We start from the raw sequence: 11,526 nt of genomic DNA, 5'->3' as shown, positions 1-11,526 counted from the left end.
GAGACTGCAGGGCACCATCAAGTTGAGCAAAGTTTGGCTGCGGCTTGGAGATAAGAGAGGAATTTCGAAGCCGAGGAGCCGAGGGTGGAAGGGAAGGAGCCTGAAGGTGTTCCCCAGAGGGGAGGGAGCCAGCACCGCAGTCCGGATACCTTGCTCCCGTACCCCGCATTGGAGCCGCCGGAACCGCCCGGAGGCGTCGCAGCGGCCCGACTCCCCACCCCCTCCTTCCTTAGTCCCCCCCCCCCTCCCCCCCGGCCCCAGCACCCCGCCCCGGGCGCCGATGACTCCGCCTCTCCGTGGCGGGTGGCTCTCTGGCTGGAGCCGGGAAGGGAGCGCTTCCCCGGACTCGAGGCGGCTCTGAGGCGGCTCCAAAGCCGACGCCGCCAGCTCAGCCCCGGGGGCGGAAGCAGGACGGCCCGCGCAACCTGCGCCGAGGAGCCGCGGAGCCGGGAACGCCTGATGGGACGCCGCCGGGGGCTCTCTCGGGGCCCCGCTGTTGCGTCCCGGTCCTAGGCGCCCGGGCTCCGCTGCCCGCCCCGCCCGCAGCCCGCGGCCTGCCTGGAGAGGAGTATGAGGCCCGGGGCCTCGCGGACGCCGGCCACCGGGCGGCAGGGGGCTAACTCCGGAGCCCCGCGCCTGAGGGCGGCGGGCGAGGAGCCGCGGGAGCCGACGAGGCGTCGGGGCGCGGAGAGGAGCGCTCCAGCCCGGGCGCCCGCAGGGCCGCGGGACCCGTGTACGGCCTGAGCGCCGGGGAGGAGGCGGAGGCGCCCGGCCGTCCGGGACCTGGGGGAGGCGGCGAGGGGCTCCGCGGCGGCCCCCCCACCCCTGGCCACCATCCTCACGCTCCTGCTCCCACGGTGGGGGATGTCGCGGCCCGGGCCCCGAGCGCCGCCCCGGCCCCGGGGCTGAGCTCCGGACCATGTCCTCCCGCAGCCCGCGGTCCCCGCCCCGCCGCTGCCGCCGCCGCCTGCCGCGCCCCTCCTGCTGCTGCTGCTGCTGCCGCCGTTCGCACCTCAACGAGGACACGGGCCGCTTCGTGCTGCTGGCGGCGCTCATCGGCCTCTACCTGGTAGCTGGCGCCACCGTCTTCTCCGCGCTCGAGAGCCCCGGCGAGGCCGAGGCGCGGGCGCGCTGGGGCGCCACGCTGCGCAACTTCAGCGCGGCGCACGGCGTGGCCGAGCCGGAGCTGCGCGCCTTCCTCCGGCACTACGAGGCCGCGCTGGCCGCCGGCGTCCGCGCCGACGCGCTGCGCCCGCGCTGGGACTTTCCCGGCGCCTTCTACTTCGTGGGCACCGTGGTGTCGACCATAGGTGAGCGGCGCGCCCCGCGCGCGTCTTTCCTCGTCGCGCCTTCACCCGCCTCCCTTTCCCTCCTCGGAGGCCCGATGCGCCCCCCCACCCCCGGCTGTCTCTCTAACGCTCCTTGCCTACTTTTGTCCCGTTCTGTCCCCTTCGCCCGTCGCCCTCCTTCTGTACTTCCCCCCTCTTTCCTGGCTTTCGGCGCGGAAGGTGCTCCCAGAGGCCCAGCTCTGGCGCGCGCCCAGCAGTGACTCGCCTGGCAGTGTGGCCCAATGAGGGGAGCCCGCGCCTTAGCGCGGGGGAAGCCTTGGGGCCGCCCGCGCTCCAGCACTGGCCAGCCCCATGACCCAGTCTCCGCGTGCCTGTTTTCGCCTCTGTAGGAGGAGGCCCTGGGGGTCGTGTGAAACAGTCTTCCACCCCAGTCACTCACCTGTGCAGAATGCTGAAGAAATGCATGGTTCCACTTTGGAGGAATCCCATGTGTTTCTCACCAGCTCCTGCTCGGGTCTAACTTGGCTGGGCGCACAAAGCACTGTCTCCCGGTGGTAGTTTTAGAGCAGGGGCTGGATTTGCTGGGCTGAGAAGGGAGGGGTTTCCGAGGACATGCCTTCTAGGGCTGGGTCCTGGGGTAGTTTGGTATGCTAGCTCAGAGACAAGGGCGCAGACTAGCTGACCAGTGAAAGCCAATGCAGATGGTACTTGGAGGGGGAAGAAACGCTGCCTCCTTATGCAGGATATGAGCAGCTGGAGTGTCTCTCCAAGTGTATATGTGCAGTCTACGAAAGGGCTTCCTTTCCTTCAGTGGTTATTCATGTGCCATGCTTGATCTGATTATTTTAAATAGAAAAAGTCCAAAGCACACTCAAATTGGATAAAAATATGCTTTAAAAGCTATATCATGTTGTTATGGTGACTAAAGTTATAAAATGACCCCCTCAGAAAATACCCTTTTAGGAACTGCATCAAGTTGCTATAGCAACTAGTTTTTTTTTTAAGTGCTTAAAAAGTACTAAGAATGCTTAGTCCGGGAGGATGACATCATGCCTTTCTAGCTCTTTATTGATCTGTGCTCTTCCTTTTGCTTCCTTCTACCTAGAGGCTTAACCTGTGCATATATTGGGTGGTCCCAGCATGTTATTCCCAGTGATGTGGCTTTCTAATGGAACCCACAGGCTGAAGGGAAAGCTGTTGGCAGTGTCCTCTTCCCCTCCAGGCTGGCTGTCCGTCCAAATAGGGATCCGTTCCATTGGTCTCTCTACCTCGCTGACAAGCTTCCATCAGTCCTTCCTTCAGTGCCCCCTTGGAGGCAGCGATTCTGAGCCTAGTCACAGCTATCAAAGCATCCCTCAGGTCTTTGCACAAAGTAAAGCCAGCGTGTTGGCAAATTGTTCTATGCCCCAGGCTTTTAATCTGCTGGCAGGAGTAGCTGTTCTTTAGTCAAGCAGAAAGGAACTATGTTCTCTTTCTTGGTTTGTGTTTTCTGATGTCGGCAAGCAGTGTAGGAGGGCTACACCAAAGCGTGTGGCGGCTACAAATGGCCCAGCACATTGCTTCCAAGATCTGCTGCGGGGAGACATTTATCTCTAAGAGAGCTGCACTCGTGGACCCTGAACCAGCCTGTGGCCAGCTCAGGTTGAACCGGTCCTTTGCAGACGTGCCAAGATGGCCACACGTGGAGCAGGATCTCTTCTCTGCTTGTTATCTGCCTGGGTTGGAGGTCTGGGGCAATGATGCAAATTGGTCACTTCTGTCAGTCAGACAAGTTCTGCTGAATCCCCAAATAGTATAATCGTCATTTCAGCTTCTTCTAGTCGAAATGCACTTGGACAGGATTTAAGTAAAGACCTACATGTCAGTTTCTTTTCTGCTTACCAAGTTCCTTTTCCTTAAATGCCCTTGGTTTTCAGAGACAATTATTATTATTACTGACGCTCTTATGAATTCAGCAGCACAGGGAGCCAAAGCTCTGTCCAAAATGGGCAGTCAGGACTCTGCCTGCCACCTCAGCCAGTGAAGAAGAAAATTAGCATGTACTCAGTTTTATCTGATCAGTGAAGACAGCACAGTGTACATGGTTCATGCAGCCATGTAGAATTCAGGGGACCAAAATGATTTGGTTTCACTCTCTATACTATCTAATTAGACAGGAAATTTCTTTTTTTATATTGTGTAGTCTCAGCTAAATGATTCATCTAGGCTTTGGTATAGAAAACCTTACCTTCATCCATTCCATAAATGTGATGTATCATGTGTGTCAGATTCTGTGCTATATGTTGGAAGGGTAAAGCTTCTTTTTCATGGCAAAAGGTTAAAGCATGGTTCCATGTGAACAGTTGGATCTCAGCATTTGTGGGTGTCATATCGTGGCCATCCTCATGAAAAGTGATTAGAGCAAGAAGGGACCTTTGGTCCAAACCTTTGTGTCCCAGAGTGATACAAGGGGTGAAGTCAGTTTCAGAATCCAAATTGTCAGTGATGTTCCACATATGTTTCATGCATGTAATTAGTGGTCATGTTCTTGTTTGGGCTGAAACATTTAATACTTGCTGTTTTTCTGTTTGCATTTGCAAATGTGTGTGTGTGACACCAGGGCAGTGCTGGGCAGGAAGAGGACTGGTCTGTTGGTCAGGCCAACCACCCATATTTGAAAGATCAGATAGATCATACTAGTCATAAGTTAGAAGCATCTGGCAAGTCTTAGCTGCACAGGCAAGAACTAGTACAGACAAAGTCAGAAACAGGGGAGCTAACAAGGAGGAGGCAACCTTTGAGCCAAGGACAGAGGCCTCTTGCCTTCTGCCTTCCTTTGCATGTGTGTATGTGTGTATATGTGTGTGTATACTCAAGGGGAAGAAGGGGCAGGAATGGGCCTTGAAGTAGAAGGGGACATAGAGGAAGGTTCAGGTGTGACCATGTGGGTTCAAGGTTAAATGCATCTACATGATGAGACGGAACACTTGTTCTGATATTTGCCTTGAATGCCCTGTATCCAGAGCCAAGTAGTTTACAATTGTTTAGACCCACTCATGTGTCCACAGAGAACAGACCCAGAGAGAAAATTTAGTGATTATTCCGCAGTAGATGAGGCTATGTAGAAAGTCAATCTGAGCAATTCAAAGAAAATGAAAATCCACTTTGTGATCTAAATTATTCATATTTGTTTCTTACACTGAACTGAAATCCTGGGTAATTATTATTTCTCCCATTCATGCTATGTGATATAATCCCAGGGGGTTGAAATCAAATTTGTTTTAATGTGAAAGCATCCATTTATTCATTCCTCCATTTAACAAACATCCGAGACAAGCATAACTCATCATGATGCATACGTGGCCTTTAGCACATCGTTATCTGCGTCTCCTGTGATTATGTGAACTCCAGAAGGCAGTGGCTTGTGCACTTTTGGTACTAAAGAATATTCTTGAAGGTATCCTGCTCAAAGAGATTCAAAACAGTTCAAAGCGTGTTAATCCATCATTTCACATCCTAAAGGCTGTTATATTGGTTTACTTTGAAAAGATTAAAAGGAACTCTCCATTGGGATTTTAATTATGCAACTCCTGTCAGATTTACACAGAGGAGAGAAGAACATATTTTAAAGTTGTTCTCAAATGGCAGCTTGATATAAACAGAAACATTTTGCTTCCCTTTATTAGGTTTATTGGCAGCGTATTTTAGCAATAAAGCTATAGACGGGATGGTGTAGGTATAAGAGTTGTCACTTTTGGCACTGCATAATTTAGCTTGCTGCTTTCAGAATTAGATGCACTTAATTATTCAGCCACAAGATTAGTAACAAGTCCTAACTTTTCCCTTCTTTTTAACATGGACTTTTTTTTAAAATGTTTTTGCTACAAAGGAAACTAAGACATTCTAAGTCTGAAATGTCACTACTGCATTTCCATGCTGGTTTTCTTCTAACATGTATGTTCTCCAGCTGGAAAGGCTCTGATAGGTGGAATGAAATCTGCTACCCAGACAAGGAGCACCTTTTCTCACTTATTTCTCTCATCACCCTTTTTTTTTTAATTGAAAAGAAGATGCTGTGACAACTTAGTAGGACATTTAGAAAAAGACATAGCATTAGACTGGAAGCTCCTGCTGAGGAGCAGGAAATGGATATCTCATTCACTGCTCCAGCCTCAGCCCCCGGCACATAGTCAGCCCTCGATAAAGTGAATAAGAAAACGAGTCACTCGTAATACCACTGCCCTAACAACTCTGCTCATTTCTGCAGGTTCCTCCACCAGTCTCTGTCATTCTGTTTTGTAGAGAAAGGAAAGGGGACTAACTCTTGTGTGCTGAGCCGCTTCCCCCTTGTTAACATTGTGCCATCAGTGTTGTCCGTGTTTCCGTGCATCGGGGGTGCATAATATTCCATCCAGTGGATGTTATTTTCTGCACCTATTGCTGGGTAGCTGGGTGGGTCTCATCTTGGGCTATTTTGAATAATGTCACGGGGATCATCTTCATGCAAATGACGTTTCCCTTCTTCTGTAAAATCTCTTTGGGATGAATTCCCAGTGGTGAAATTGCAGGGTCCAAGGGTACAGCCCTTTGCAGAGAGGGACTTTCAGATCTCTCCCAAGCTGAGACGATGCCTCTACAAAGCCTGGCAGAGATTTGTCCAGCTACTAGCTCCATGGCAATGGATTACAAATCCACATGGTTTCCTCCATGATTGTGCTCATTCCCAGGGCCTGAGTTGCCTGCTATAAATGCTGGGCTCTTGATGTTTTAGCATCCTTCGCCTTTTTTTTTTTTTTTAAAGATGTAGTTATTTATTTCTGCCCCCTACCTCCATTGTCTGCTTTCTGTGTCCATTCGCTGTGTGTTCTTCTGTGTCTACTTGTAGTCTCATTAGGCAGCTCCAGGAACTGATCCTGGGACTTTCCAGAGTGGCGGAGAGGTCATCATTCTGTTGCACCACCTCAGCTCCCTGACCTGCTGTGTCTCTTATTGTCTCTCCTCTGTGTCCTTTTTGTGTGTCATCTTGCTGCGTCAGCTCTCCTCATGGGCTGGCACTCCTGCGCGAGGCAGCACATCGCATGGGCCAGCTCGCCACACGGGCCAGCTCGCCTTCACCAGGAGGCTCTGGGTATTGAACCCTGGACCTCCTATATGGTAGATGGGAGCCCAATTGCTTGAGCCACATCTGCTTCCCACATCCTTTGCTTTAATGAGAGCTGCTTCTTGGGAAGTTTTGGCTGAATAGAGAAGGGCAGGAAGGAAAAAAAATGGGAGCCACTATCAGCCATTGAAGACGGAGGCAAGAAGGACACCTGTGCCCCCTGGGCTCCAGGGATGACCTGCCACCACTCCTGGGCCAGGCCAGCTAAGGGGGAACCCTTCTCCATTCAGTCCTGATATGCCCAAGGACCACAGCCTGGAATGGCTGAAATTGTGCAAATTGGAGCAAAGGTACACCCCTCCAGTATTCCAGCTGAATAACACCATAAAAATCTTCCAGAACTTTCTCCATTTAGGTCCTTTTGTCACCAAAAATCAATGTGCAGCCCAATATGAAAAACAGGCAGAAGTAGAACTACTCTATCTGGTGAGGGCCTGAGCCCTGCTCCTTGGACTCCCCCACTGCCCAAAGGCTTCTCTGAGGAACCCTGAAACTTCTCCAAGACCAACCTAAAGAAGGCTATTTAACCGCAATCCTTATATTCCATAAGGGGAACCCAGAGAGGTGGGGAGATTGCCCAAGATCACACGGCAAGTCTGAGGGGCATTAGCTGAGAGCTGGAGCTCACCAGACCCAGCTCTTCTTCTCGTCCTCCCTTTGCGAATTCTGAGTTCCTTGGTCTCAAGGCTAGAGCTCTCCCCCTGCTCTGGGGAAGCTTCCTGAATACTGAACACATGTGAGTGTCTCTCTGTCTGTCTGTCTCCCCCCATATACACACACAGCCCTAAGAGTGGAACAAGCACAGAACCAGACCAAGCCATGTTTTCCTGAGCAGACAGACACCCAGACTTCCCAGTAGGGGTGAGCGCTAAGCTGTACTTAAAGGAGAAGAGAGAAGGTCCTGTAGAGAGGAGGGTGAGGGCAACTGAGGAGCAGCAGAGTAAGCAGAACAACATGAGAGTGTCCTCCAAGTAAAGATGCCTGCTTAATCTGAAGGCGGTAGCAGTAGTAATAGGTCCATGCTTGAAGATGGGGTTTTGATAAATGTCCCATTCCCCCTACCCCACTGTATTAGTCAGCCGAAGGGGTGCTGATGCAAAATACCAGAAGTTGGTTGGTTTTCATAAAGGGTATTTATTTGGGATAGGAGCTTACAGATACCAGGCCATAAAACGTAAGTTACTTCCCTCACCTAAGTCTATTTGGAGCAAGATGGCTGCCTTCATCTGCAAGGGTTCAGGTTTCTTGGGTTCCTACCTTCCTGGGGCTTGCTTTCCTCTGGGTTCAAGGTTCCTTCCTTCCTGGTGCTGGCTTCTCTTTCCTCTAGGTGCTGACTTCCCAGGTCTTCAGCATCAGACTCTAACACCAGAAATCCCCAACTCTGTTCTTTTCCATTCCATTCCTTTTATCTGTGGGGACACAACGTCCTAATCATAACTCAATCATGCCCGGGTACAGATGAGATTACAAGCATAATCCAATATTTCTTTTTGGAATTCATCAATTATATTAAACTGCTATACGCACCGGTAGAGTGGAGCCGCCTTGCCTGAGCTTGACTGCCTTGAATTCAGTGCAGCTGAGAGAGCGAGCCAAGGGCCATCAGCCTGTTCTTGTGGCCACCCCCCACCCCCAAGTCTTCCCAAGCCATTGGCCCTCTCCTCGCATCTGCCCAGTTCCACTGACCTTCCCAGGATCCACATCTGGGGCAAAAGCCACAAGCTAGCAAGCCAAAAGGTGTGTGCAGCCTCTGGTGGGTACACCGAGTGCACTGAGGGTCAGGATTTCTATCCTGGGGAGGCTTAGGGGCAGCAAGCTGGGGGACGGGTGCATTGCAGGGCCTTGAAAATATGCGTGCAAAGCATTTTCCATGGGATTGAGAAAAGCCATATCATAGCACAGGTGAGGTGATGGAGAGTAAAGGGGTACCTGAAGGCCCTCCACCCCACTCCAAGTCAGCCCTTGGTTACCACCACTGCTATCTGTAGGGCTCGGGCCTCAGGAACCTCTGCCAGGTCCGGTTCTTTCTCAGTGGAATCTAGGTCTCCTCTCCAAGTGGCCAGTGGCTACGGAGGAGGAGGTTTCTGGACTGCGAGCATCACCTCTTCTCTGGGCTTCGGCAGCCCCCCAGCTCAAGGCTAAACTCCCAACTCATTACAGGTCAGAGGTGACTATTGTGCTTGGCCTGTGTGAAGGATCGAGTTCTGGCACATCTGCTTCCTGCAGGTCCCAAAGGATCCTCCAGGTAACCCAGGATTGGAGCTTCCAGAATCCCGTAACTTCAAGTTTTACAGCGCCTGGTACAGTGCCTTTATAGCCACAGTGACAGAGCTTGGCGAGCAGGGAGCATGGAGCAGTGCTTCTTAAACCATAGCGTGCAAGCCAGTCTCCTGGGGATCTGGTTTCCACGTAGGTTTCTGCTCAGGAGGTCTGCCCAAGGTGATGGTCCACAGACGTCCCAGGAATAGTGAAGGGGTGGGGAAGCCCAGGGAATTAGGGAGGGCCAGCGGCTGGCAGTCCAGCCCCAGCTCTGCCTCCCACTGGCTGCATGGCCTTAGGCAGGACATGTCACCACCCCGTGCCTCCATGTCTGCATTCCTGAAGGATCCAGTGCCCTGGATCTCTCGGGCCCCTTCTGCCTCCGGTGTTCTAGGTCTGCGAGGGCCGTTTGCTAAGTCCTCCCATGCAGTCTAGTATGAACCCTGGACACAGCTCTGCAGTCTGCCTGCCAGGGTTCCTATCTTGATTCTGCCACTTACAAGCTCTGGGCTCCGGTAGGCTGATGTACTTCTCTGTGCCTCAGTTTCCTCCCCTGTAAAAGGAGTCTAATGGCAGTCCTTGCCTCACGGGGTGAGCCGTGCCTGGTGTACAGAAGCTGTCACGAAGCATCAACCTCAGAGTTGGACAGACCCTGTCTGTGCTGGAGGGAGACCGAGGCACCCCTCATCCCGCAGCTCACCCAGCCACACTGCCCTGCACTGGGGCATCTGGGGCACTCTAGTTGGCAACCGTGTTTCAGGCTGCAGTGTTCTGTGCTTTGACATAACGGGCTGCTGGGGGTGGGGTAGGGGGTGGGCGTGCTTTTTAGAATGCATTTTCTTTGGGTGCTCAAGTACAAATGCTTCCCACAGGTATTTGATCTTTGGAAGTAACACATTTGGGGAATAACTGAATAGTGATTGAGCAGTTGGTTAGCCTGGCGTGCTCGGTGTCTCTCTCTCCCCTCCCCCAACCCAGAAGCAGAGCCCAGGCCGGGCCGAGAGGGACCTGGGAAGGGACGCACACCCCTGTGCACCCTCCTTGTTTGCCAGTGGCACTGAGGCCGTCAGAGGAGCCAGACCTTGACCGAGCCAGACCTTGGCCGAGGCCAGGCCCCGCCTCCCTTCTCTAAGGATCCCAAGCCCGGCTGGAGGGGCTGGTGGGAGGAGGCTCTGGCACCCAGCACTGCCACCAAGAGCCCCGCTGTGGTTGTGGGGGGAGGCAGGTTGCTGCCGCAGGCCCCGGGCCCAAGCAGCCCTTGGCACCCTTCACCCTGGGCCTACCACAGCTCCCCTGGGGGTTGGAGATGGTGCCAGGGCCCTGTTCTTTGTAGAGGCCTCTTGAGGCTGGAAGGATCTCAGGCAAGAGGAGGCTGCAGGGCCTACCAGCAGCTCCCCTCTCTAGACTCTCCACCAGCCAGGACCTTTGTTCTGGAGATTTGGGGATAACGGAAGTGTTACCAGTCTCATTGATCACCGCCCCGTATATGTCGCCATGCTTGCCAATTCGTTTTCATCCATGTTTACTTAGGAACCTCCCAAGAAACCTGGGGAGATGGTATTATTCCATTTCACAGATGAAGAAACAGGCTCAGAGAGGTTAAGGAACTTGTCTGGGGTCACACAGCAAGTCAGGAGGTGGCAGGCTAGAGAATCCAGGGTTCCTCACTGCCCAGCATCGTGTCCATTGCCCCTGAGCTATAGAGGAGGAAGACTCATAGCCCAGACTGGGGTCTACTGGGTGGTGGAGAAAGCAGGAGGTTTTAGTAAGGGCTGAAGCACAGTTTAGGGGCTGTTACTCAGGGCTCTCCAGAGAAGAAGTGGCATATATACATGCATACATACATACGTGTATATAGTGAGAGGGAGCGAGTATGGCTCAAGGTATAGAGCGCCTGCTTCCCACACAGAAGGTCCCAGATTCGATTCCTTGTGCCTCCCTTTAAAAAAACAAACAAACAAGCAAAACAAATGAAAAAAACAACTCAGGGGAGCCAGTGTGGCTCAGTGGGTAAGCACCAGCTTCCCACATACGAGGTCCTCTGGTTTAATCCCTGGCCCCCAGGAGAAAGGGGAGGGGAGAGGGAGGGAGGGAGGAAGGGAGAAGAGAGAGATTTAAAATATATATATATAGAGAGAGAATGTGTTATTATGGGAATTGGTTCACATAACCATGGAGATTGGCAAATCTGAATCCATAGGTCAAGCCACAGTTGGAAACTCAGAGGAAGGTAACAATTAACTTCCCCAGGAGAAGACGGCTTTAGACGTAGAGATAGAAATTCTTCCTTCTAACTGCTAAAATCCTCAGTTCTCCCTTTAAGGACTCCAGCTGATCAGATGAGATTTCTCTCATTGCTGAAGGCAATCTTCTTTGTTGATTGAAGATGTGATCAGTCATAGATACAATCAATGAACTAATGATTTAAATCTATGAAAATACCCTCACAGTAACAATCAAGCCCATGCTTCCTTGACCAAACAACTAGACACTATATCCTAGCCAAGTTGACACATGAACTTAGCCATCACAGTCTGCCTCTTGTCAACATGGTACCCATACACAATGCTTAAACCATACTTAATCCCTAGATAAGGACAGTAACATAGTTATACTTTTGCCTAACTTAATTCCACTGTCCTGAGTACAACCAGAAACATTAACCCTTTCCCCAGAAGAGAATGCAAGTCCTTGGTTAATATTCACTCTTAATAGCCTACAACTTAAACACTAGGCCATAAAGTTAAAGCAATTTATGTTATATGATTGGAGAGAAGAGGGAAGAAAACAAAGATATTTGCTTTATGTATATATACAGACACACTCATAATCAAACAA

The 11,526-nt window shown here is 51.8% G+C and overlaps 1 protein-coding gene across 1 annotated transcript in view; it reads left to right on the top strand.

The window, feature by feature from the left end:
- Positions 1–832: 832 nt before the first annotated feature.
- KCNK12 (potassium two pore domain channel subfamily K member 12) overlaps positions 833–11,526 on the top strand; it is a 56,695-nt gene continuing 46,001 nt past the window's right edge. Inside the window, exon 1 of the mRNA XM_004479718.3 lies at positions 833–1,310. Within this exon, the coding sequence (XP_004479775.2) occupies positions 920–1,310 (391 nt within the window). The 5' untranslated portion in view covers positions 833–919. The remainder of the gene's footprint in view (positions 1,311–11,526) is intronic.

Source organism: Dasypus novemcinctus, chromosome 17, assembly GCF_030445035.2.
Source record: "Dasypus novemcinctus isolate mDasNov1 chromosome 17, mDasNov1.1.hap2, whole genome shotgun sequence".
Taxonomy (NCBI): domain Eukaryota; kingdom Metazoa; phylum Chordata; class Mammalia; order Cingulata; family Dasypodidae; genus Dasypus; species Dasypus novemcinctus.
This window is presented reverse-complemented; position numbering and strand designations above follow the sequence as displayed.